General features: G+C 33.8%; 2 protein-coding genes across 4 annotated transcripts; one reads left to right on the plus strand and one right to left on the minus strand.

The window, feature by feature from the left end:
- Nucleotides 1-667: 667 nt before the first annotated feature.
- Nucleotides 668-27,302, minus strand: LOC116339475 (organic cation transporter protein). 3 transcript variants are annotated; one of them, XM_031765367.1, is made up of 11 exons: nt 27,209-27,302; nt 26,846-26,924; nt 9,886-10,392; nt 9,155-9,295; nt 8,748-8,997; nt 8,371-8,638; nt 7,961-8,261; nt 3,047-3,227; nt 2,821-2,966; nt 2,615-2,763; nt 668-2,511 (listed from the first exon to the last, which is right to left on the minus strand). In XM_031765367.1, the coding sequence occupies exons 3-11, from the start codon at nt 10,156-10,158 to the stop codon at nt 2,490-2,492; spliced, it is 1,731 nt and encodes a 576-aa protein (XP_031621227.1). In that variant the 5' UTR covers nt 10,159-10,392; nt 26,846-26,924; nt 27,209-27,302; the 3' UTR covers nt 668-2,489. The 3 variants fall into 3 exon arrangements, with proteins under 3 accessions (XP_031621227.1, XP_031621226.1, XP_031621225.1); XM_031765366.1 differs by having other exon boundaries at nt 26,846-27,031; nt 27,209-27,268; XM_031765365.1 differs by lacking the exon at nt 27,209-27,302 and having other exon boundaries at nt 26,846-27,136.
- On the plus strand, nt 3,657-7,107 carry LOC116339474 (SWI/SNF-related matrix-associated actin-dependent regulator of chromatin subfamily A containing DEAD/H box 1 homolog). The gene is made up of 4 exons (XM_031765364.1): nt 3,657-4,350; nt 4,460-5,005; nt 5,071-5,519; nt 5,602-7,107. The coding sequence occupies exons 1-4, from the start codon at nt 3,892-3,894 to the stop codon at nt 6,734-6,736; spliced, it is 2,589 nt and encodes an 862-aa protein (XP_031621224.1). The 5' UTR covers nt 3,657-3,891; the 3' UTR covers nt 6,737-7,107.
- Nucleotides 27,303-27,713: the final 411 nt, after the last annotated feature.

Raw genomic sequence — 27,713 nt, forward strand, 5'->3', positions numbered from 1 at the left:
TAAGCAGTGCACTGACTTGTTCTTATTCTTGATTTGCACTAAATGTGTTGCATAATTTTGATGTATGTAGTTGTCACGACTTTGATTTGTTTTGTTTCTCTGTTTTTATTGTTGTTGTTATTGTTTTTTTTTTTTGCTTTGCCCACATCAACCCGGGCGGCTATTTAGAGATAAAAAGAGCTTAATGCTTACAATTATATTGTTAATTTTTTTTAGCTTTGTTTCGTTTTGTTTGAATGGTTTTTGATTTGTCTATTGTTTTGGTATGTGTTTGTATGTGTATGTTATCGAGTCAAGTGTGCCCGCAATTGACTGTAAACTATAAAAAAATGCTTGTGTTTGATTGAAATGTATATCATCTACGTACGCCGTTCAAATGTGTTTGTTCGTAAAATGTTCAAGCTGAAATTGCTGGTTCTTAACTGGAAATTGGACAATTTGAGATATTTTCTGCAATTTATTTTTCGATGCCGTGCGAATATTTGCAGTTATGCATATAATTCAGTAGAAACTCGCTTCAATTTATCGTAATTTTTGTCCAAATTTATCATTTTTCTTGTTTAAACTTTTGGAAATCAACAACCAATGATCGACTTCGGCTTGAACTTTTTGCCATCAAAACTTTGACCAGTGTATTAACTCTTAAATTGTCTATCGATAATTGTGATTTTTTTTTTTTTTTTGATTTTATTTCATCGGCTCTGTTTTCTAATGTAATAGTTTTATGCTTAAAACCAAAGTCTAATTCGTTTCACGCCTAAACATTAATACATGCTTTTGATTGCAATAAGAAATACATATTTATTCACTTAAGTACGAACACAAACACACAATTCTTTTTGTTTTGCCTTCATCTACAACTTTGCATTTAACGATATTTGATTAAAGTAAGTACCGTTTCGATCTTACCGAAAAATACAAGATCCAATTTCGTAAATTCAAACAAGTTCTAATTCGATTTGCTATCGATTATCGTAAAATAAATTCAAAATTACTGATAAGTTTTACTAGCGATGTGATATTGGGCGACTAAACATAAGCTAATTTCTAAATACTCAATTTTATAAGTCTACAAATGAAAAATATACTTCTTTTTCTTTTTTTGGAGGGGGGGATGGAGATACTTCACAGTAAGAAAAGAAAGATTAGCAGTTTAGGTCGCATATATGCTATCGTCTGATTTGTCTTGACAATTTCAGAACATTGAAACTATTTGAGCCAACGATTATGGAGTAAAGAACACTTGTTCAAGTGTTTACTTTTCGCCGCTCAATCTAAATTTTCAATGAGAATAAGTTTTTATGAATATTTGACATATTTTATGATTTTCTATTATGACTACAAAATGTGTGTATTTTTGTTGTTTTTGGCTATTTTTTCTTATTATTTTCTGTGTGTGCTTAACTTCTAATGAATCATATATTTGTTTGAAAACTGTACTCTTGGCTGTTGTTTTTTTTAATATCAAATTATTTGGACCAGCCAAATAAATTTGCTTTTTTTTATTTAAACATTTAAACTGTTTATTTATTACTTGTATAGTATATTTATGCATATGGTTTGTTTAAATTGTTCGATTCTATTTTATAAAATGATAATCTCACTGATGCTTATGTTTGATTTTGTTGTTCACAAAAAAACTTCCTGCTTTTTATCATCTACATTGTTTTTGCTTTGAATTCTGAATTAGCCAATATATTTTGTTTGCGCCAACTTCACGAAATCGTTCTATTGGCTGCATATTATCTTTGTGACACAAAGGGGGAGATTTGTACAATTCAGATGCGGAACAAAATTCAAAATAAACACTTTTTTCTCTTTTTATGAGCTAACAGCAGGTGATTCAAAAAAAAAAAGTATTGGAGATATACTTTTAATGTATTATGTGAAATTTTCGTTTTTATTTTTGCAAACGGTTGCGTTCAATTTTTCACACTGTAAATGCGTTTTCCTCTGATATGAATATGTTTGTTTCAATCAACAACTTCACCGATTCGAGATTTCCAAAGAAATTATTGTCAATTTCACATAATCTTTGGATTTTATTTTATACTTTTTTTTATCTCTTATCTTCAACATTCAGAACACATAATATTTTAATTACTTTCAAAAACAACAACATCAACGGCAACAGCTACTTTTGGGCCGACTGAACATTTTTTTTTTGCTAAATTTTGGATTAAATACTCCAGCCCCACTAAAATAAACTATTATTATTTTAAACATCATTTTTCAATCGTGGTGGTAACACTATAAATACACATTAGACACTGACATATACTTTTGTGTTGTTTTCAATTTAATTAAACGATTTTTTAGAGCATCTAAAGTACAATCTCAACAAAAAAAATTCAAATTGTTTTTCATATGCATTTGGAGTCGAAAACAATTAATACGCATTCTTACTGATTAGATGGGCTGTTTGTCTCAAAAAATGTGAGTTTGCATCCAAAATGCACAATGATGAATTTCAATGTTTGTGAACATTTCTATGCAGAAAATACATACGCACTGGAATAGAAGAATCACGTTTGAGAAAAAAAGAAAGAATTAACTAGAAACATGTAAAATTTATTGAAAATAATAAACTTGTAAAAAAACGAAATGAACCTACCGCTCTTCGTGCTGTTCCTCGCCACTGTGTTGAGATGCGTTTGAAGTACGTTTGATTGCGTTGTGTGGCATTGACTCAGGCAAACAAATGACAACAAGACTGCCAAACATACTGAACAATGCTACCAACAACATCAAGTAATATTGATCCTAAAAAAAGAAATAATATGAAAATCTGCACCGGAAAATTTTCCATGGAAATCCTACCAAAAGTGATAAATATGGAACAATAATCAAAGCAACACCCGCCGCCATATTACAAGCGCCAACGCCGGCATTTCGAATGGCCGTTGGATACAGTTCGGCTGTATAAACGGGCATTACAGTGTTTCCAGCGCTAATTGTAAATTTTCCTGCAGCAACAAATCAATTTATTAAATGATTATTGAACGAAATAGTTGATAAAATTGAAAGGTTTTTTTTTAATACCCACCTAACATTAAAAAGGTAATTTTCAACCATTGAATGCTTGAATTGTTTCCGATGAATGTAATACATAAGCAGGAAACACCAGCGCAAAACATTGTTGAAAATAAAATCCATTTTTTTCCAACCCACATGATAATGATAATGGCAATTCCGATCGCAGGTAATTCGACTAGACCAGCCAAAGCCTAAAAATTCAACAAAAAATATTATTTACAAAAACAAACATATTAAAAAATGTAAGCCAAATTGGAAAAGCAGTAAGAAGTTGGATATAACGTTCAATGGTCCAGTTTTCACGTTGAGCCAGAGATGGCGTTGTGCACAGCGGCGTTTTGTCATTTTCATGTCAAACCATCAGCTGTTCTAATTCTCTAAAAATTGGTGTTTATGTAGTTGTGAATAGCAAGCCAAGATCGAGAGAAAAAAGCGGTAGTATAGAGTAATACTCTCGCATTCAATACAGAGCATCTATTAGAATTGTCATTGTACAACGCGCGTTTTCTCTTCTCACTTTTTTTTTCTTTCATTCTACGTCAGTATACGATTTTCTCTTGTAGTTTTTATACGTTCACAAAATTTAATTTGGACTTAAATTGTGTTTCTATTGGACATTTTTTTGGACATATTTTGGTTTATCGAATTGTGTGAATGGTATTTTCACATGGTGATATTGATTAGCTCATCAAATTTAGCAAAATATTTTTAAGATTTTCAATAAAATTAAGTGCTCAATGTGAATTTGTGTTTCAAGCCGAATTTATTGAAAGTGTTTAGTTGAATTTTTTTTAAGTAGTAAATTCAAGATATTTTTTTTAGTAAAATAAAATTGGTTTGAAAATAAACAAAAAAATGTCGAGTTCGTTGAGTGAATTGCGTAATTTTCGAGTGAATAAAGGTATGAATGGAGCCAGTGGTTCGTCGAATAAATTGGCAACGGGACGTAAGAGGATCCGTGCAATGAGTGACAGTTCGGATGATGAACACGCAAAGAAAGCATCATCACCACAAAAACCAACACAAAATGGCACTGCTAAAACGGGACTAACTACCAAAGATAAAGAAGAACGATACAAAATATTTCGCGAGATTATCGATCAAACTGTAGATTCATTGACTTTACAAGATTTTCTCATAAGAAATGATTGGGATGTTCAGAAAGCGTACGATGCAATACTCGAAAATCCAAAGTATAAAAACACTAGTACACAGGCCAGTCCTGATTTCCGACCAAAGCCAAATGCTTCGCTGAACTCTTCATTAAATTCACCCAATAAGGAAGTTCACGCGGCTCCAACGCCAAAACCCAAGGTAAATTAATCAAAAAAAATTGTTGTTGTTTCGGACAAAAAAAAACAAATCATAATCTCGTTTTTCAAAACACTGAATGTTTATGTTTTATTTTGTATTTTGAAAATAGCATAAAAAACGTCGTGTAAAGCATAACGAGTCAGGCGGTAGCAGTGGCGATGATAATCATCGTCAATCGAGTCGTGTATACGACAGTGATGAAGATAGTGATGCTGAAACAACATTTGTAATGACAAAAGACCGAAAGAAAGTGTTGGAATTCTTGAACACCGGCACAACTGGCGAAATGATGGCCGTGAAAAGTTTATCGGCGAAAAAAATTGACATACTTCTACCATTGCGACCATTCACCGATTGGACCGATTTATTGTACAAAATTGATACGCACAAATTACTGTCGATGGACATGTTGAATTCAGCTCAAGAATATTTGAATCAGCGCAATAACATGGATCGCATTATGAAAAAGTGCAAAAAATTGGTGCACAAATTGGAAGAGGCTGTATCGAAAGGCGACAAAGTGGTGAAACAACCATCATTATTGAATCATGATCTTAAGTTGGCCGACTATCAACTAGTTGGATTAAATTGGCTTGCAATTATCCACTCACAGAAGATGAATGGAATTCTTGCTGATGAAATGGGCCTTGGAAAGGTAACACATTTTTGGCTTGATTGTTTTCATTTCGATATTTTGATTTTATTTCTTAAAATTCACAGACAATTCAAGTGATTGCATTTTTGGCGTATTTGAAAGAAACCAATCAATCGTGTGGTACACATTTAATTGTCGTTCCATCATCGACCTTAGACAATTGGGATAACGAACTGGCCAAGTGGTGTCCAGCGTTAATTGTTGAAAAATATTACGGTAGCCAACATGAACGTCGTTCGTTGCGTATTCAATGGTCGAAGGGTGGATTGAAAGGTGTTGATGTTTTGCTTACAACATATCACATGGTTGCTTCAACGCCAGAAGAACGAAAAATGTTCCGGGTCACAAAAATGCATTACGTTATTTTCGATGAAGCGCATATGTTAAAGAACATGACCACACAACGATACATTCAATTGGCTCAGATAAATGCCGAAAACCGTTTGTTACTCACCGGAACACCGTTGCAAAATAATTTACTCGAATTGATGTCATTATTGTGCTTCGTCATGCCGTAAATTAATTGAATTATTTAATTTATTAATATTAATAAATTATTTATTTTTATTTTAATTATTTATTTTTTATCTTTAAAGGTCAATGTTTGCCAACAATACCGATGACATAAAAAATCTGTTTCAGAAAACCAAACAACTCAAAGGCGAAGAATTGTCGGAATTTGAAAGGAATCAAATTGAACAAGCAAAACAGATTATGAAACCGTTTGTGTTGCGTCGTTTGAAAGATGTTGTTCTGACCTGTTTGCCGGAGAAAAAAGATGTTGTTGTCAAGGTGCCGTTAACTGAATCACAGAAAGAAAATTACATGGATTTGGTGCAATTGTATTCGAGCGACGACGGTATCGTACAAGCGACAAACGAACAAAAAGGCATTTCAATAATGATGGATATGAGAAAACTGGCCAATCATCCACTTCTATTGCGTTATTATTACAGCGATGAAAAAGTCCATGAAATCGCCGAAATTCTATCGCGTCATCCAAATTACAAAAAGAATCGCAATCCACAATATGTATTCGAAGAATTGGCCTATCTATCTGATTTTCAACTCTATAAAACATTGCAAGACTATGACATAACCGGTTTCAAAATTCCCGATCGTTTGATTGTCGATTCGGGTAAATTTCGTGAGCTAGATCGTTTGTTGCCGCAACTAAAAGCGGATGGTCATCGTGTGCTTATTTTCAGTCAGTTCACAATGATGCTGGACATTTTGGAACAATATCTGGATATTCGAAATCATCAGTACTTGCGTTTCGATGGGCAGACGGCCGTTGTTGAACGACAAACCATCATCGATGAATACATTGCAAATGAAGATATTTTTGTATTTCTGCTATCGACCAAAGCCGGTGGTTTGGGAATTAATTTAATCGCAGCCGACACCGTTATTATACATGACATCGATTTCAATCCGTACAATGATAAACAGGCCGAAGATCGGTGTCATCGTATGGGCCAAACAAAACCAGTGACAATTTATCGTTTCATTGCCGAGGGAACAATCGAAGAGGGAATGGCAATGGTGGCCAAAGAGAAACTCAACTTGGAACGTGAAGTAACAACCAACGATGAGACGGACGAAAATGGCGAATCAAACGAACAAAATCACAAATGTATGGTACGAATTTTGACCATGGCTTTGGGCATGAAAGATCAAAATCGAGCCGAAAACATGATTTCACCCGTCAAAAAAATGGCAATTAGTTAATTTAGATTGAATTTCTCTATTCCAACCACCTCCGTTCATACACTTTTATTTCTTCTTTTTTGTTCCTTTTTTTGTAAGTTTATTCACATATTTTATTTGTCAATGTTAAAAAAAACCAAGCCCATGTTTTTCAATTCATTTCAAACGTTCGAATTTAGAAGTAATTTACAATATAGAATTGTGATAGCTGATATTTTATCGGAGCTATTTAAATGATTACAATAGCAAGGATTAATTTATTTTTTTATAAGTAAAAGAACACTGAAACAACACATTTTTAAAAAAAGAATAATTCTCACCATTTCACACCCCAAAAAATGAATACACAGATAAAATAAAACCGAAAATACATAACATTGTTCAGACACGAATCGATGATGGATTTGATTTTGGTTGTTCATTTTTTTTATTCACAGTTTTGAAAAGAAATAAGCAGGTAACGCCTTTGAATGACTGATTTAACGCTTCTTTTTATAAATATACACATCGTTAACAGCCAAATCAATTAAAGCATGTCATTAAAAATGCTTTTATTAGATGGCGCTATTCAGTTATTTGCATCCATATGACGAAAGCCAGAACAATTTAATAAACAATATCAATCAAATGAAGATGATGATTTCATTGGACTACTTCGTTTGCTTTGTTTCCATTAAACATTATTTTTAAAAAATGTATAGAGTTTGACCAATAATCCATTGGAATTGTTGTAGAAGAGACTAACCAAAATGGTCAAAGAGTCAATTTATAACAAAATAAGAAAAATGATCTTTGTGAGAGCCAACTATACCAGCCGATGTGTAAATTGAGAAATTTCGGCATTTCGTTTTCACTTGATGATAAAGCAAAAACAACATAGCTCAAGACTATTGACTTCTCGACGGTGCTACGGTCATTTTTTTTTATATGCATTTACCTACAAGAAAAAACAACAATACAAAACATACAACGAAATATTGTTCTGTTTGTGCGACTGACTTTTGGCAACGAGCCACGTAACATCGATGCACGTCAACCGTATATACAACGGCAAATTGTCGTCGACAATAAATATTATTTTGAACAAAAACATTCTGAAGCAATGACAAAAACAACGACAATCGCAGAATGCATATCAATGAGAGAGACAGAGAGAGAGCATTTTTGTTCAGCATTTAATTTGTTGTTTTGAAACAAAAAAAATTATCACTCAGCGAATGAAGTAAAAGTAGAAAAAATACTTACCGAATTCAAATAAACATTTCCATCGAAGCTGTTCATATTCAAAATCAGACCGTAATACACCAAATTGATGGTGAACCAAATCAAAGGAAAGCAAATGGTTATTAAACGTAAGTACGAATTGCCAAACAACGAAATGCATCCATCGTTCGTTTTGTCAGCGGATGGAGGCGGTTTCAACAGTTTTTCAACATTTGGCGGACATTCACGTTTATTGACTGCACATATTTTTCGAATGATTGTTGCCACTTCGGCGGTTCGACCTTTGCACAGTAGCCATCGAGGCGACTCTGGGATCACAAACCTAATATATTCAAGAAACGAAAGTAGAATGCATGAACGAATGAAAAGGAAAGAATGTTAGCATTGTGGCATTTAATCGTATTTATGTATCAAGTTGCATAATAATTTACCATAAAAAGCACAGAAAGATGCCAGGAATTGCGATGCATAGTTGTAAAACACGAAAATCTTGCGTAAGATAAGCAATGCCCGAGATTAACATGTATGAAACGGGCAATGGAAATAAATTGTACATTCCAGCAATTGTTCGCCATTTGCCGTCGACAAATTCAATGGCCAATATAAGACCGGCATATGTGACTGAGACCGATACCAAACCGAGCAAACCACGTAACGCTAAATGCACTCGAAACGACAATGGAATGTAAAGAACAATACCTATTTTTGTTCATTGGAAAAGAAGATATGGAGAAAAAGTTGTTATTTTAAATGTCCGTATTTTTTTTTTTTAAAATATTTTTTTGATTCTTATTTAATGTTGGTATACCGAAAATCGTTTGAAAGATCACCGACCAAAACAGCATCGTTCGTCGGCCAAATTTATCCGATAAATATCCACTTATAATGCCACCTGATGCGACACCAACGAGAAAAAACATTTCGGCCACATTTTTCAAATATTCACTGTCACACACCAAACTCCATTGGGATGTCCAGGTATTGCCCAAATTATCAGCCATATCGAATTCCCATTCGGTACATTTTATGGGATCCGTTGTATTTTGAACAAGCGCTTCCTTTCATAAACCGAATTCACCAAAATGATACAGAATTTATTGGTTAAACCGAAATATAGCAACGAATTTTAATGGAGACTATCCAAAATTAACACACACACACATACACCAAAAATCAACGTAAATTTTGGAATTTATATGTAAAAATTGACCTTACCAACATATGCGTGTTTGTTATCTGATTCCAGTTGTGTTTACTTATGCTGCAGCTTTTTAGTCCACTTAGGTTTCGCCATACATTGATATCGATGTGACTCAAATTATCTGGACGTTTACACCAAAAATGTTTATCGGCTGCCTTCAAACATAAATCAATTATAATAAATATTTAAAAAAAAAATAGCAGCAGGGTTCCGCGAGAAAAAACAAATGTCACTAAATGGCGTTAATTTTAGTTTATTTAAATGTTTTTTAAAATCAATGAATTTTCGATGCTTAAAACGTCACTTATCGCTATTTCCAATCAAATCGCAATTATTGACGAATTGTCGATAATCACAAGAAATTTTAATGAATTGAAATTATGTCAAATGTGAAGTCAATGGATTAGTAATTAGAAATTCAGTTTAAAAACGTTAGATTTTGTCATCTTGAATTTTCCCAACATTTCATCGATTACGATTTTGTGTTTAAACACATTGTAAAATCAATTTTAGAACGCCACGTCGGTGCATTTATATGAAGCTATTAACTTCCACTTTCAATTTGTTAGTGCATTTCCATCCAAATTACATTTGGTTTTTCGTTTTAGTTTTTTTTACAGATGAAACATTTCATTGCATTGACATCAAGATGAAAACCAAATCAAAACCCGTAACTATTTCTATACTACATGCCAAAATGAGTTGAAAATTACAAAAAAAAAATATGTTCGATGGTTGTACTTACTTGATAAATGGGCGAAGATATGTGAAATGTGTTTGGTATTTGGAATAAAGATAGTAAAAATGTCATAAAAAATTGATATTTCCCGTATTTGCCAATGATTTCCCCGATGATATCGCAGTCTTCATGTGAAGAAAGATGATGATTTTGGCTGGAGTGTTTGTTGCTTTTTGTCATCGCATTCATTTGTTCATGGTTATGTTGTTTATCTGGTTCGCCGTGCAGTTGCCGGTGCGACGGTGTTCTATCGGAAATCGATGTGCGATTGTTTGACATCCTGCTGAGTATTAAATGTGTGTTTTCTCTGCTTTACTCGAATAATTCGCCACAAATTTTGTTTCGTTCAATTTATATCCAGTTTCTTTAGCGGCTAATATTTTCGGGTATTTTGATTTTCGCACCGTTATTCGCATTGACATTCATTCCAATCGGTCAGCAATTTCAGCGTCGAGTAAAATATGTGATTATTTGGACAGATTTTCCTTAACTGACCTATTGTATGTGTTTGTGCTGTGTGCAGAGAAAACAGAAAACAGTATTTGGGTCAATGTTACCATTCATCTCTCAATTCATTTTTCTCAAAATCCATTTTAATTTTTTTATCGACTTTTTATGAAGGATACAGAATATTGACAGTATGGGATAAATTGCGTAAATAAATCGGTTTGTTGTAGGTTAAACGGTTCGATATACAACCACAAAAACCATTATGACAAACTATGAACAATTAAATCCAGATTGGAGATACACGATAAATCGGATGAACCAACCGCAAAACAAACAGAAACACACAAGGTTAAATGACAGGCTACAAGGGAAATTAATTGATTGTCATTGCACATAAAAAACGCTAACGATGTTACTTTATAGTCAATTTGCACGTGTATTACTCATACACATACACGTTTGTTGATAGTAATTGGCTTCTCATACGTTACATCACTCTCCTCCCACTTTCTTCTCTCTCTCTCTCTCTCACTCATTTGTCTATTTCATTTGCAGTTCACGTGTATGCGAAAAAGTTTTTACATGAAAAATATCCTTATTTTCATGACAAAACTTGGAGTAAGTGTGTAATAATTTATGGTTTATTGATGAAGTGTAAAACTTATGTTGAACATTTTGTATCATGACATATCTTGTCGCAATTGTTGTTTCTACAAGTCGCAAGAGATTCATATTGAGAAAATAAACGAATTTATTTGCAAAATTCTTCAGATTCCCCCGAATTTCAAAGTTATCGTTCACTTATTGCTTTAGTTTAGCAAAAAACTTTATCATTGTGAAAAGTGGAAAAGTTACGTAGTTAAAGAGCAGTGCAATCGCGTAAAACTGACAAACACGAATGCATTAAAACAAAGTTTCGGTTAATTGAAACCGAATTAAATTAATATTAATTTCTAAAATGGCAATCAACACTTTAGCAAGAACGTTTATGCAAATATATCTGTCGAACATATCAAACAATGAGTGTGTGGTTGTCATCATTAAAAGCATCGAATGAATGAGTTAATCAGACAGTCATTTATCAGTCAATTAAGAAATTCCTCAATTGAAAGTGAAACCATGAATTGTCTTTTGTTTTAATTATTTTCTCTACAGATGCGTTTTCGGTTTTGGCATCAACATTCAAACAGTATTTTTGTCATGTTTCTCAATTACATTGAATGATAAAATTCCAAATGCTTTGATTGTGTATAATTGCTTTGAATAAGTGCGACATTATAAATCTGCTTCCGAAACAACGATCCAATGGTTTGAAAATCTATTTTTCAACATGATTTAGCAAGTTGAGCGCATTAGAATGGAAGCAATGTTTTATCACGATCTCACGACATTCTACATATATTCTAGTCTAATTAAAATCGTGAAATGGTTTTAATCGTCGCTCATCATGAGGCGATCAATTGGAATTCATTAAGGCGTTTTGTTTTGTTTGAATTGAAAAAAATAAATATGCACAAATAAAAGAGAGAACTTGAAAAGCTCTTTTGCCTGAACGTGCGCGCGCGAGCATGTGTGTGTGTGTGTAAGTGATCTATGTAAATCGTGTACATTTGCTGTTTTCAATTTGACGCCCAACAAATTTAGAAATTGTTATTAAACATGCAAACGATTAAAGTTAATTGGCACCAGAAGAGCAAAGAACCGCAGCGAATACTGAATTTTGCGTTTTATTTTCGTACAATTTTTCGTCACAATTTGAATTCAGTAAAATGTTCATTTTAACTCTTGGGGTGTCAGTTTGTATATGTTCAAGCTCAATGCAATTTCGTGGCTAGTTTGTTTATTTTATCAGTATATTGAATCAAAAGAACTCTTCAGTTTTACGTAATAGCAAATGCATCGACTCGAGTTTAATTAAAAACTTGCATTTCAAATTCAATTGAGATGAAGACCAATTAATTTATTAATGCGCACAAAGTTTTACATTGCTTTATAGAATATCAATCTTGGCAGAAATTCTTGCAGAAGAATGCAGTTTTAAAAGTCTTTTTTTTGCTTTTCAAAACAAAATCTATCAGGTTTACGCTGTTTTACAAATGTTTATGCATTCGATTACTCTGTTAACTTATTCATCTGATTAAAAAGGTCAATTTCCATGATCTGTTGTTCAATTATGCATTCAAAATGCAAAGTTTCCGTTGACACATAATGTATTAACAAAATGCTGTGGTTCCAAATGAATTTAAAGAATGTGGTGAGGACGCGCGTTGTGGATAAATTTCTAACGTGCACGCATTCAAAATGATAAAAACGGCACAAATTTGGAATGACATAAAATACTGAAAGTATTTGGAGCGTGAACTGATCGCTCCGAATGTGACGGATGTGAAGACAAACTTAGCATCAAATATGAACAATTTATGTAATAGAGAAGAAAATTGTCTTAACATCATTTAATATTTATATTCGGTTGGAGTTTGCTCTCGTTAAGTGGGGATGAATATTCCAGCTAAGCTTTGTTGATATTTTCATGACTATTACTATTTCGACTTCCAACCCAAATAAGTCAAACCGCACGAAATATCTACGACCTTCCGATTTTCATCGTCGAGTTAATGTTTATATTTTGGCAAAGCTTTTGGTATATCGTCATCTCCACTTGCTTACTTCTATCCATTTTTTTCTTCCGCAGTGGTCTTAATTGCAGCGAATCCAAAGTAATTCCATAAATTCACCACCTCAGAGCATTTATTTTCTATGTATTTTATAAAAAGCCTCAAAATATAGCTCTGGCTTCCTAGTCTACAAATGATGTATATATAATATATACCTTTTTCAGGAAAAGTGCAAGCACTAATCGAAAAGAGACTACTACGAAATAGAGTGAATTAAATATAGGATGGCGTTAAATAAAAAACCATGTTTCAATATTTCAATCCACCCAAATCCGTTCAATCTCTTCGTGAGTATATGAAAAAAAGGAAGAGTAGATTAAAACCGAAAACAATTGCATTGTTATATAATGCATCGTACTCACAGAGGACGTTTTAAAAGTATATCTGAAGTGCAATGCAAATGGAGCCATTCATCACTGAATGGCTCTAAAAGTGTGCTACACATATAAATGCAGCAGATAAAAAAGCAGACACACACCAAATCCACTATGGAAAATACAAACAACAGCATCCACACGAGCATAACTTCTATAGCAGAGCATTTTGTGCAGATTGCCGACTGATTCATTAAAGTAAACGTAACATATTGCAATGCACTCAAACAGGAGCAAAAAAATGTGTACATCACTCTAACGTTTGTGTGCTCTTTTCTCTTTCTCTTTGTCTCTGTCTCTTCCTCTGATAGAGACTCTCTATCCATCGTATAGGCTTGTTTGTTAATAACTATGTGTTTGTTTATGTAGAAATCTTGATGGAACTAAAAATGAAATAGATTGTATGAGCTTTGCACGCTTTATGAACACTGACGGCCAAAAGTCGGATATATTTGCTTATTACAATAGGTAAATTCCATTAATGGAATTCAATTGAATATCATTATAAAAATTCTGAACTTTTCCAAATGCATAGAAAATGTCAATTTTTTTAACTCCAAAAATGTAATGATGAGTCTAAACTCTAAACTTTTGGCAGAAAGTATAAGTATGCCGTCAAGCAGTCTATGTATTTCGGATGGATATCCATCCGAGATATTTTAGAATATCTGGATATTCAACGCAACTGCACAGCGCCAGAGCTGTGTGCGTCGCAAATAGAATCTATGGTATGTCGCGATGTATATGTGTATCAAGTGCCGCACGTACACAGTCACACTGTGTCTGTATTTTACGTGTAGCGACATACCGTAGATTATATGTGCGACGCACACAGCTCTGGCTCTGTGCAGTTGCGTTAAATATCCAGATATTCTAAAATATCTCGGATGGATATCCATTCGAAATACATAGACTGCCGTCAAGTGTTGCATGCTGTATGCTCGAGGGGAAGGCTACAAAATGAGAGAGGGTCGTGTATTAAATAATCGAGTTTGCAAATGTTTATCTTTTCGCATATTATGTGAATTATACTCTCAGAAAATCAGTGACCGCATACACAAGATTCGAATGAAACCGAAATAGATGCTTGTAATTGCATTTTGCATCTCATCCATGGCACGATGCATATTACGACTACGAATTGTTGAAGAGTTGAAATGAACGGAAAGAAAGAAAGAGCGGGATAGAAACATTGATAGTTGCACATTTTCAAAATGATTATTATTTGTGCATACATATATATTGTAGTCGATTGACGTAGGTTTGTAAATGTTTCAATTTCGGTATCGTAAAATTACGTGCGATGAACATGCCAAGCAAATTATTATTGTCGACGTGACGTTATCAGCGTAACCGAAAAAAAGTTGTATAAAATTTCAATGACTCGGGCGCTTGTGTCGATGTTTGCTGAGTTTTCACTTTTCCATCGTTTGGATTACGCTATCGCACACATTCAGTGCGCGAACACTTACATCTTCGACGGATATGTTCATTGTTTTGGATTTCTGCCGCCGAGAAAAGAGCGCATTCAGCCAATGTGTACAGACATTTTAATTTATTAAGAAAAAAATATTCCAAATCGTTTTCCTTTCGTCGTTGTAGATTTGTTGTTTCACAAGTTTCAAGCGGCAGCGTCTGCTCGTTTCGATTCTGGGTACTCTTTTGTTTACATTTTTTAGCATATCTAAAGTAATATTTTTCATTAAATTACAAACAAACTGTCTGTAGTTGTTCTAACGGAATCGTAATTTACGCGAACAAATGCGAGAAAATTGACAAAATCGTGCTACTGTTGCACTATAATTTGAAATGCAATGGCGTAAACAAGCTGTTTTACAACCACATTCGAAGTGTGCATCCGTTTCAATTGAATGAACTCAACACGTTGTTATTTTTCATTTCTTCATTGGTTTGAACATATGCGTCATTTGAGCGTGCTGAGTATGCTATTAATGTGTGTGTGCGGAAACTCCTAGAATAACGCAGTATGTATTTACCAATGCGAAAGGACAACCTGAATCCAATTTCATTTCGATACACACAAATTCGACTTGACAGATTTTCCATGTTTGTTCAGTTGCCATCGAGTAAGCTTACGCGTTCTTTTCACAGCAACAGTGAGAGTTGCCAAAGGTCATGATCATAAACGCAATTATGCAATGAGATAGTGTGTGTGTGTGTGTGAGAGAGAGAGAGTATGTTTTGTTATGATTTTCCACTTGATAATCATTTCCAATGTCAAATTATTCAATTCATTAGGCTTAACAACACCAAGTGGTTTAAGTATTTCAATAGAAATCTGATGCTCGCTTCAACGCCATGCATATTGACAATATAATTGGATTTGGTTTTTTGTATGCACTCTTCCTATTTCTATCTGGTTTGGAATAAACAAAATTCGAAACTCTGATTGAATGCAAATACATTTTGCTTTCGTTCCTATTCATCACCATCATTGCATTGGTTCATATATAGTACACAGGCACATATGAAAAAAGCTCATGCGGTTGGGTCAGATTGAATCATTCAATTTGATTTGCGTTTTGCAAGCTACTCACTGGAAACTAATTTATACAGCAATTAATGTATGCAATTCATAACTTCCGTAAATTAATAGAATTTGGTATATGAATGCTTCAAGGATTCTCATCAAATTTTTGTCCATCCTGGCCATTCCCTCTCTCCCTCTCTCTCTCTCTCTCTTTCTGTGTCGTCGGTTGAGCCCAAAACCAATTTTATTTTTGATGGTAACTTTCAAACTATATTGACAATGACGAACGTAAATGAGAGTGAAAAAACTAGTTTCCACTTTCATGGTTTTGGCTTATTTGAATTTGATTTTCATGAGGATATACAAACCACAGCATCAAATTGATGATAATATCAAATCTGTCGTCGGCATTTTTCTTCGTCTCTATTTATTATTGTGGTATTGTCGTTTTGCATTTTGAATTTGAAACAATTTTTCGAGTAATTGTGCCAATTGTGTTACCAAACATTATGAGATAACGAACAGCACAAGTATATGCCAAGCACCTGTTTTCGCTCTCCCACTCTCTCAAAACTCATCAATGTTGACCTTAGTTAAGTCTAAACGGCCACGTTAGATGGATTTTGTCCTTGTTTGTTGAGGAACCTGCATATACATTGGGAGCACTATTTGCAGCGCTTATGGTGTACAACCCTTAACCAGTATGCAAGAGCAATTGTGATAAGAGAAACATTGTCTTTTTTATCTCACGAGAGTAAACAATTTTTTTTTCTCTTCTTGTACATATGCTTATTGCTTCGGCTGTGCAATGGAAACGTGTCGACATTGGTAGAATTAACTTCAGCATAGATAATGACGCACTCGACTTGTTCTGCAATTTTCTCTTGCAAATAGTTACTGTTTTTCTCCGCCAAGTTAGATAACATAGATTGCGGAACGCCTCCATTGTTGACACTGAACAAATTGTGAAAACTTATCGCTTCGAATCGGTTACGATTTTTCATGTGTCTCTTTCCGTATCAGTTTCAGGCAAAAGAAAAACTATGAGACCTCAATTTAAAACCACACTGACAAATTGATACACCGTCCCATTTTTACTTTATCGTCGAACAATCAATTGCTGAACAAAAGGGGAAAAAAATCTTTTAACTTTATTACCATCATTTTGAAATTGTTGTTGGTTGCACAAATATTGAAAATCCACTGTGAAAACGAGGGAATATGTTTGTAAAGAAAACGGCATTTGTTATTCGGGTGGCTTTTTTTATCGTGTCATACAATAACAGAAGAAATAATGTGCTTGGCTTTTTCTCAAGCGGTTTGCGACCATATAAAAATGTAAATCGAAATTGAGAACGGTAGAAAAATCCTGTCGTTCATTGAATAGGATAGGTAAAGCGAAAAATAGATACGTGATAACAAATTGTTAAAAGGTTTGATGAGAAAAAAAGCCCAGATTTTGAGAACCTTTGAAGCATACTGAAATGACTACATAACAACGCATAACAATGACGATTTTAATATCAAACCAATGAATTTTTATTGATTGCAACACACAAACAATTCTGCCCGAAAAGATTTGAAGTGAATCAGTTCGGGATCGGGGTAGAGACAATGACGAAGAAGAGATGGAAGAGAAAATGGTAGATAAAAAGAAATCAAATTTTCTCCCGTATATTTGAATACCGATCCATGATGAATTGAATTAAATTATGATTTAATGCCGATGATGAAATGACTTCATATATTGTAGTCAGTATTGACATTCAACATGTACTCACACGTCGTCACCATTTCCAGTCGTTTTGTTTCTTGACGTCAAATGAACTAATGCACTTTGAAAATCAATGAATTTATGAGATTCATCCGTCAATTCCAAACACAACAAAAACATTTGAATAACAATCAAATTCAATAAACAATTCCATTGCGCGATTTTCAATTGTTCACTTTCATGCCGAACTTATAGTCAGATTTACTGAAATTCGATGGCGTGCTTTTTCTTTTTCGGTTGAACGTTATGCTCCGATCACTTCGATTATATTATGGATGAAATGAAAAGTGCTTTTGGGATGTTGATTTGTTTGTGTTAGCATATATCATGCAGAAGTATCATTATGTTTGTGTATGTGTGCATGACACAACGTGGCCCCATATGAGCCATTTTTTTACTCTTCTCTATTCTCGTATTCGTCTTTATTCTCCTCCGATTGTTATATTTGATTTTTATTCATGAATCATATGCAAATATATCACACAGATTTAAACAACAACAACAAAATATAAGCAATAAAGTGTGTACGAGCATCGCATTCAGAGAATTTGAATAAAATGCCAAGCCAATACTGAATAATACTGAGTGTTTATGTGAAATAAATTCACTTTGGTAAGAAAAAAAAACCGTCGACAGAATAACGGTAAAACTGGATATAAAACATACGGTACCGATAACGACAACAACAATAGTCAACAGGCAAAATGGATCAAATGGGGGCACGATGAGTTTGAAGTGAAAAAAAAAACAAGTTTTCAAACTGATGCGCTCGAGTCGAAATACATGACGGAAGAATTGACAAATAAATACACTTTAAATAAATATTTGGTTGACGGTGCGATCGAACGGGATTAGAAGATTGAAAGTTCTTAACGCGCTGCATCAATGTCATTGCTGCTGCTGCTTCTTCTGCTCATGTTTCGAATTCGACGTTGTGAGAATAAGATTGAGTGAATTACTCGTCGACATAATGTGCAAAGCTTTCCGATAAAGGGTTTCGTTTGCTATTGTACCATGTTTACAAAGCTTTTTGGCTTTGAGGTTTTCTTCCCTTTTTTTTACTTTATACATTCATCACATCGAAGTCACGAGCCAAACTGTTTTTATTTCTCTCTCTCTCTCTCTCTCTCTCTCTCTCTCGCTCGGTTTGCTTTTTTTGAGTAGGAAGAAACATAAAAAAGTAATCCACTTCTTTCGATAGCAACAACAGTTGAATCACAAAACAGCAATCATATTGAAACACACTTTTTCACAAGCATCGATTATTTAAATCCCTGTGAATAATTTCATTTAAGCATTCTTATGCGAATACAACATTCTTTTTTTTTCTCTCTCGTAAAATAAGCTTACAAAATGGATTTGCCTAATGTCGACCAAACCAAGAAAAAGAGAAGAAAAAAACAAACAAATTTGTTTCGACCCAACTGAACGGTTGTTCAGAATGCATTTGATTCATGTGTATCGGAATAAATTTGGTGGCATATTTCATAAATCACACACAGAAATCGAAATGACTGTCCTTACATCCAGATACAAGTAAAACACAAGTTCATCGGCTCATTTTGAACAATTCAATGATGGGTCATTGCATGCAAAAACTCAAACAATGCGTCAATATTTGTCAAGCGTTAAATCACAAAATGTTTCTTTTCTCAATCAAATGACGGTGAATGCGTGTTCTAGACCATTAAACTTCTTGTAGTCAATCTCGACAAACAACATGCGTCCCATTTTGATTGCTGGATTTCTCAGCAATTGAATTTTTGTGTTTGCACTCAATTTAATTTATTAGAGTACAAATAACTTCATATGTGTCGCCCTCATTCGTATCGACCCCGTTTCCGATAGGCATTTGTACATTTCTTCCGATTTCTATGTTGTACGATGTACATACGGTGTCGTTTGTATTATAAGTTGATTCGCCTCCCGGTATTTTCGTTTTTGCTTATTGATTTGTTATGCGAAACACAGAAAACTTTCTGTATACCACAAATAAAGCATGTGCGATGAAGATATATATTGAAACAATGCATGTGGCATACAGCCAAGCAAAACAACATTCATGGATTTATGTTGCGACACTAACACAATATCATGAATTTTCGTTTTAACAGAAGACCATCTGAACGTGGACGCAACACAAGACACGATGACAAACCATTCGGAATTTACGTTTACTAAAGCTCCTTTTTTTCCTTTCATCCAATTCAGCATTGAATGTGATAATGGTACAAATGTTGCAATGAAATTCGAATAAAATAGGAAGATATGACTCAATTACACAAAAACAATGTAATTAAGGTGGAAGTCAGTATAAAAAAATTACGCCTTTGAAAATGCCCATACAAATGAAAACTTTTTCTCCATTGCAAATAATGTCACATTCATATTTCTCATTCATTATTAATTCGTCATTGTTCACCGAAAATCGTAATATAAATTCTTTTGATCCTTGACCATAATTGTTTTGAATTCATCATGTACTTGATGGCATATATAGGAATTATTATTGGATCCTAATAACTCGAAGAAGGGGGAAAAACCATTTTTTCTTTTATTGAGTCAAAACCTAGGTTTTTCTCAATGGTATTTCTAAAGGTAAGATTCTGTTATTGCTCCATATATTTTTGAAGGATTTGAGTAGTTTTTTCAAAACGTTTAAAATTCGTAATAACTCCATATCTATGCATTTATCTCAATCTCATAAACCAATTTATCTCAATGGCCACTTTATTAATTTGGGCAGAAATTTGATTGTTACAAAGAAAATGATGGACACTAATAAACTAACTATAAAAATGTGGCCTAATCAATTTTCTAATCAAGTATTTATGATTGATTTTTAATGGATTGTATGACATCAAGTATAGACAGTTCCATACATTTTATGGAGATAGAAATAAACATTCATGTAAAACTTTTGCAATAATCTAATTGAAAATGGCCAAAAATTTATTGCCAAATATATTTATTCCTAATGGTCATAAAACAAATTTGATTATGTTTCATATAAGTGATTCGAGCCACTTTGCGATTTATCACTTTATTGGTGAATTATCTTTAATTTAATTACATGACATGTAAAACTTTGCACTGTTCTATGTTGTGTATTGCAAAAGTTTTCGCCAAGTTATGAAGCTTCTTTCCTGAGTGAGTGATCTGTATTCAATCAGATAATACTAATACCACTTCAAAATCAATTGACCAATTAGTGTATCAAATGATGTATAGAATTCCTTTTTCTATCGCAATCTGATCGTTATCAGAAATATTTTCTCAAGTGAATTGATTTTCGAGTATTACTTCGTGCCAATGTGAAGGTAAGACCGAACAGGCTACGGCAAAAAGAGCAAAAAACTTGTGGCGCAAATATAAAGTGATAACACAGCAGAAAATCTAACGTACATCAAGGATACATTAGTCGTCTATTGATTGAACTATCTGGGAGATGTTTTAAACAATTGAATTTAAGCGGCAAGACTAACGACCTTCAGTTCAGGCAATATTTATGATATCCCTGTCTCAGCTTCAGTTCTTTCTTTCTGTGCAGAACTCCTCGCAACGTAATAAACGTTGTCGTTGTTGTCGTTATAGTGTTCGGTGGGTTTGTATTCATGAAAATACACCAACAACAAAGGAGTGGCATCAAAGAAATCGGTTTTTGAATTGACAATTCGTTTACTTTGAACCAACAACAACCACTGCAACAATATCAAAATCACAAAAAAAACAAATTTGCATAGAGTCATCATTTATTCATTTTATGTGCATCAATATACAGCGATACAGCGGAGTTGTAGTATTTATTTTATATAATATATGCATGACAAACACAATTTCATAAAATAAAAATAAAATGCGCTCAAAACCGTTAAATTTACTTCTTGACAGAATAAACGGCTTTGTTTGTGTATAGGAGACACAGGAGTGTGTGTGTTTATGTATTAAAGCAAAGAGAAGGAAAAAATGGAGCATTTGATCTGAAGAATGTAAATGAGCTATGCGCACAAGAAAACTTTTCAAAGCTTATTCACTGCAGTGCCCATATTTATGCCATAAAATCTTTCTTTCTCTCTTTATCTCCTTTTTGTGATGTTTTACACAACGCTCACCATTCTTAGCTGCATTTCAAAATGCAAATTGCAATTGTTGAGTTCGTCTTTGACGAGCATCTTTCTTTTGTTTCTGTGTGTATATCTGCAAATATGAAGATAACACGTTTAAAATGTAATTTCTTGTCTCAATTTTACACATCAACACATCGTTTGTGTAACTGATGAGAATCACATTTTTACGCGATTGGCTTGTGCGCGAGCACGTCAGAGCGACAGAAAAACAGGAGTAAGAGAGCGAATGGAGTGAAAATTCACTCAGTGTATAGAGATATTTGTACGAACAAAGAATGTGCAGCATTCACGTGCCGTGATTGCCAACGGTTTTTCGGCTTTTTATAGATGTTTGAGTGAAATGCAAATATTATGATACATTTTACATTTTAAATGTGTAACTTTAAGTTTTATTGTTCTTTTTGCTATTGTTCCTTTCATTTCTGTTGCATCTTAAAGCTTTAGTTTGTTAAACGATTCCTTTAGATAATGCCGTAGCAAGTCGGCTTCGGCATCTCTGTTCATTAGTTTTGTCTGATGTTGACGAAAGACACAGAACGTAAAGTAAAACACATGCAAATATATTCAGTATGACATGGATACGTTTTATATTAATATACTTTTAGACTCATTCGCTCGGAAGAAGAATATACACCGCATACACACACACATCCAATCAAATCGCAACGAAAATAAAAACGACGACAACGATGATGGTGAAGAAGAAAAAACAATGGTCGTGTATACGAATGGCATTGTTTATTTGTCGCAATGTGTCTGTAAGAGAGATTTTTATTGAATAATCACACCATTTTGTGTTCATTGAATTGAAATGGTGCTACACCATCATCGCAGCAAAAGTTAATGATTGAATGAATTATAATGTCAATGCTTGGATCAAGTCGTTCAAATCATGTTGCCACGTTTTCAATCGTTTCGATTTAGAACAACAACAATAGCGACGCAAAAACGAAGAAAAATTGAGAAAATGAAAAAAAAAAACCGAAAAAGAAACAAGTGAAAACGAGAAAAGCGGTCGATGACGTGTATTATATATTTTAAATAACAAAACGGCTAAAGATCCGTAGGCATTTCGATGTAAATTGGCGTATTGCAACAATAGAAATGTTTGAATGAGTGAGAAAGAGTTACATTCAATGCGCTGAATATTCACTTGCCCCGGTGCCTTTTGCATTCACACAATTAAACAAATATACTCGCACGAGCCTATGTAAGAGCTAACCTAATAATAATTGTTGTTCAAAACTAGAGGTGATATATTTCAACGTCTCATTCACGGAATATCGATTAAAGTGCTTGCGCCAACAGCACACTGCACACATTTATTTAATTACGATAGTTTATTAATAGAGATTTCATGATTTTCACGATTTTTGTGTGCGAACACGCGGTGTGTATGCTTAATTTGGATTCCACAAGTGGAAAAAAATGCGAAACGAGCTAATTTTCATTTAAGAAATAAAGAAGGGTGTCTTATTGGTGATACCCACAAAACCGTCAATTTTGCGACAAACAAAGAACAAAAAAAAAAAAAAAATACGATGCACACAACGACCGCGTTTTTTTTATTAGTTTTGTGTCTCTCTGTGTCTCTATTTTTCTTCATTGACCGTATGCACTTTAACTGTTTGGTGAAAACAATGTGAAAAAGAGCAAGTGCACTAGACAAGAATGAATAATTCTTTTGAACTCAATCCAATTTTTTTTGTTGTCGTTTTCTCTTCACTTCTGGGTGGATAAGTCGGCAGGCCATTGTGTTACCGCATAAACTCGTTACGAAAGAAAAACCATGTTTATGTTCCGTTCATAACGAAGCCGGACACACGATGAAGCGAACAAAAAAAAAACAGAAGAGAGAAAAGACAGCAACAACAGCTGTGTGTAAGGTTTTTCGCTTCTTTTTTTCTCGTTGCATTTGAAAAATGAACGCTTACGTTTATTTGACATAATGATTGCGAGTGAGCAGAAAATTTTTCAGGAAAAATACAGCGAGCACCGGAAAAACGAAGTTTAACGAAGTGATTAGACCTGATACATAAACCAAGCACATTTCAGTGTCAATATAATTCATTCTTGGTTTGTTTGCAGACCGGAGAAGAATTTACTTCAACAAAGTGAATTTTTTTTTCTATGGAACTTCTGAAAGTGAAATTGTACTGTGTCGCATACGAAAGGCCCATAACGGATGTATTGAAAGCAATAACAAAGAATGAATTGCATTCAATTGCAGTACATTCAATTGATTTACTTTTCATCGATACTCGTAATTCGAGGCTCGTAACAGTTTTCTATTTTATTTCATTTGTATCTATGTTTGCTAAGCTTTTGTGTTTATTTGACCATCTGCTCTATTCTGGTCCTGTGAGTATTACTGGGTAATGCGCTCTTCCTCTTTCCACATCCAATTCGCTTTTCATTGGCATCGATAGTGATGGCGGTGACATTGACATCTGATTGGCCAATGAATTGAACGAAACACACGAATTCTGGCGATCATGATGTGAAAGTGTATGTTGCATGAATGCGCGCGCGAGTGAGCGCTCCCAGACAAGCGAATGAAGTAGACGTAAAGCAAGCGAATCTCGTTGAGGTACATTAAAATGATTGCAGTGGACGTCCTTTTGTGTAGTGCCGTTCAGTTATAAGCAACACAAGCTTTGATTATTTTAATGGATTTGTATCGATGCAATCCAACTAAAACCACACAATCGACATTTTATCGTGTTGCAACAAGAGAAGCGCATACGAACCAAAGCAATTCAATTATATGTGTTGGGTTTGATTCAGAGAGAAATTGAAGATGAGAGAAGGAAAGGAGGGAAAAGAGACAGATACAGAGAAGTGCACAAGGGAGGTGGAGAGCGTGAAAGAGCGTGTGAATCAAATGAAAACCGACAAGCTCTTCTTGCTAATAATTGAATTTGAAGTTGAGATTTGATCGGAAAAAGCATTTTCGGTGTGGTGTATGCGAATGGAAAATGGGCACCGATTTTTGCACCTGTTGGCAAATTATTCATCATATTATTTTTGATGTTTGCACATCGCAACAACGACATCCACATCAACAACACGATCTTAATGAATTTTGAACTAAAAATGATGGGCAATTTAATATTATTTCTTTCTAGTTTGTGAAAATGTGCTGTTAATAATTGTAAATCATAAGCAAATGCCACATGTTCACATGCTTGTTTTTGGCCAATTCATTTTTTTTAACGGTGCCCCCATAAAATAACAATAAAAAGCCAAAACACTTTTTTTTCGCGCTTGGCGCAACATTTAAAATCGATTTTAAAATGAAAAATGCTCAATGTAAATTGTCGCATCGTTCGACGCCTATTGTCGCCGCTGCCGTCGCCAAGCAAACAGTCACGACATCATTTTCATATAATAAGCATTTAGCCTATCAACACGAATATGCTCATCAAATTAATTACAATGTTAGACAATATTCACACTTTATTTGTTTACTACAGAATATATACAAGTCGCGATGCGGTGTTCATTTTCAGCTATTTTTCTGTGTTTGCGAATATATGTTTGTGTGTGTGTGTGTCGACATTCGAGATAATTTACATCGAAATTCGTAATGTGTCAAATAAATTATCAATAAATTCATTTATTTTGCAAAATTTTTGATGAAAATTTTAAATGCGCGCACACAAAATGCTTTGTTTTTTTTTCCCAAAGGACCAGTCGACGACACACACGAAAATAGTGTGGGATTCTAGCCATGTCTTTATATCGTTGTTTCTCAACAGGAACATATTTTTTTTTGCTACATTCAATTCCTTTTCCAAAGCGACGACAATAAGCAAACGCCACCAGGGAAAAAAAAAAACATTTTTTTCTTGATCTTGTGAATAATCGTCATCAAACGTGAGAAAATTACAGACAAACGAATGAATATGAAAAATACGTTCGTTGATAGCGATAAAATGGGAGAATTGAAAGAGTTTTGTTTATGAAATTCGGCGTTTTGTGATGTCGTTTGCCTATGAATCGGTGCGCACAAATAATTAAGTGAAATAATCAGAAGATGACATTTAAAACTATATTTATAACGATTTGCACGACAACCAAAACGAAATGAAACGAAATGAGTTTAACGACGTGAAAAACGGCCAGCGGTCACAGTTGATCGAAAGATCTCGCCAAAAAAGTGTTCGAAACTGATTTGTTGATTTAGGTTTATTTTTTTTTGTCTTCGTTTTTTACCTTTTCGATGTTGAATTTAAAATATCTACGTTCTCAGAATTTTATATGATGTATAGGCATGAATTTTTAATCAAATTTTTTATAGGCATACGATGGGCTTTAGCCAGAGTATTTTAAAAATAAAACACATCGAAATAATAAATGATGATCATATAACCATTGGGATTAACCGCAGACAAATCAACGGCCGTTCACGCGCGCGTTACAAATAACAAATTATCATTTGGAATGGCCTACACGATATGATACACGAATTGGAGAACATAAAGTACGAATCGTAAACGATTTATGTGAATTATGAAATTTATCAAAATCTCTTTTTGCCAATTTATTTCATCGGACGGTATATACATTATTTTTCATTTCAAAGACACATTTTATTTGGCATTGTTTTAGTATAATGAAGCCACCAATTTTCTATGACATTTCGATTAGATTTTGTGGTGACCACTTTCACTTGTCATTCACCTTTTTCAGAATCAACACCAAAAACTGTTCGCACCCAGCAATTATTCCCAACGTTACGATGGAATTTTGTCAGAAATAAACAATAGCATTTTTTATAGAATGTGACGAATTGGCGCGTTCTCAAAAGTGTAAATGAACGTATTCAATTGCATACTCTGTTTGGGGAATTTGTAGTAATTTTTGGCATGTGGCACGCGAATATAAATTTGTATATGTGTCCGGTTTGGTGTCGAGTATCATTGATTTTAAATGTGATTTATTTTGATTGTATTATTGTTATTACAACCACTACATTAAATTTAACTGTAGCTAGTGTACGTCTCTCTCGCCATAAATAATAATAATAGTGTTGTTTTGTTTTTAGTTGATTGAAAATGCATTCACATTACCTAGATTGATAAAAATTGTTTACAGCTATAAAGATGAAAATGATAGCTTTTCCTTTCGTTTCGTTGCTGTATCGAGAACCTTCAGACAAAAGATGTAGCTTTTATATGAAAATTATTGTTTATTTTTGTTTTGCACTGATTGAGAAAATCACTTAAAGTCATGTAATTTGTGTCTGTTTTCATGTGCTGACTCACAATCAAGTCGAGGGCAGAAGAATTTAAATTTTCACCGAAATATATATTTTTTAATTTTTTTTTCCAATTTCGTTTTTAAATTCACAAATTTTACATTTTTTTATTCATTCGAAAAAAAAAATCGATGACCGTTGAACAAGAAAAAAATATATATTATATGATACACACACTGTAAATGTTGGGATCGAAGAAAACGATTACTCAGAGTTTGATATAACAGAGTAAGAGAAAGAACTTTCAGAACATCGTAACTGCTCGAATCGTCAACAGTAACTGAATTTCTCTCGGCGTGCGCGAATGTGTTTATTGTCGTTTGTATATATTTTTTTTCTTCTTCTGTTCGATATGATGAAGTTCGTAGCATCAACAGACCGACCGACGGAGTGAAATGATGACGATGACAATGATGATGATTGTTCTCACAGAAACGCGCACATTGCGGCGCTACTCGCTCACAATTCAGCTCATATGTGGCATGCCAAATGTTATATCTCGCATATCTGCTTTTCGTTGGATACAAAACTGTTTTTGGTTTTGTTTTTGGCGCGCTCACATCGCATTTATATTTTTTTTCTTTCATTCTCTTTCTAGTTTTTCCGAGAAATTTATGTCATTCGTCTTCCATATATAGATAAATGAATCACATTTTATATGAAATAAATTCAATATGTGC

This window comes from Contarinia nasturtii, unplaced genomic scaffold (genome assembly GCF_009176525.2).
Source record: "Contarinia nasturtii isolate CC-2019 unplaced genomic scaffold, AAFC_CNas_1.1 Cnas_scaffold_533, whole genome shotgun sequence".
Lineage (NCBI taxonomy): Eukaryota > Metazoa > Arthropoda > Insecta > Diptera > Cecidomyiidae > Contarinia > Contarinia nasturtii.

Excerpts from the sequence above, each read along its gene's own strand:
- LOC116339475 (XM_031765367.1), bottom strand. The coding sequence starts at position 10,158 with ATGTCAAACAATCGCACATCGATTTCCGATAGAACACCGTCGCACCGG. Across the intron at positions 8,262-8,370 it reads ATCTTTCTGTGCTTTTTATG|GTTTGTGATCCCAGAGTCGC; the intron begins GTAAATTATTAT and ends TGAATATATTAG. Across the intron at positions 2,967-3,046 it reads AATTACCTTTTTAATGTTAG|GAAAATTTACAATTAGCGCT; the intron begins GTGGGTATTAAA and ends TTGTTGCTGCAG.
- LOC116339474 (XM_031765364.1), top strand. The coding sequence starts at position 3,892 with ATGTCGAGTTCGTTGAGTGAATTGCGTAATTTTCGAGTGAATAAAGGT. Across the intron at positions 5,006-5,070 it reads ATGAAATGGGCCTTGGAAAG|ACAATTCAAGTGATTGCATT; the intron begins GTAACACATTTT and ends TAAAATTCACAG. Across the intron at positions 5,520-5,601 it reads TTATTGTGCTTCGTCATGCC|GTCAATGTTTGCCAACAATA; the intron begins GTAAATTAATTG and ends TTATCTTTAAAG.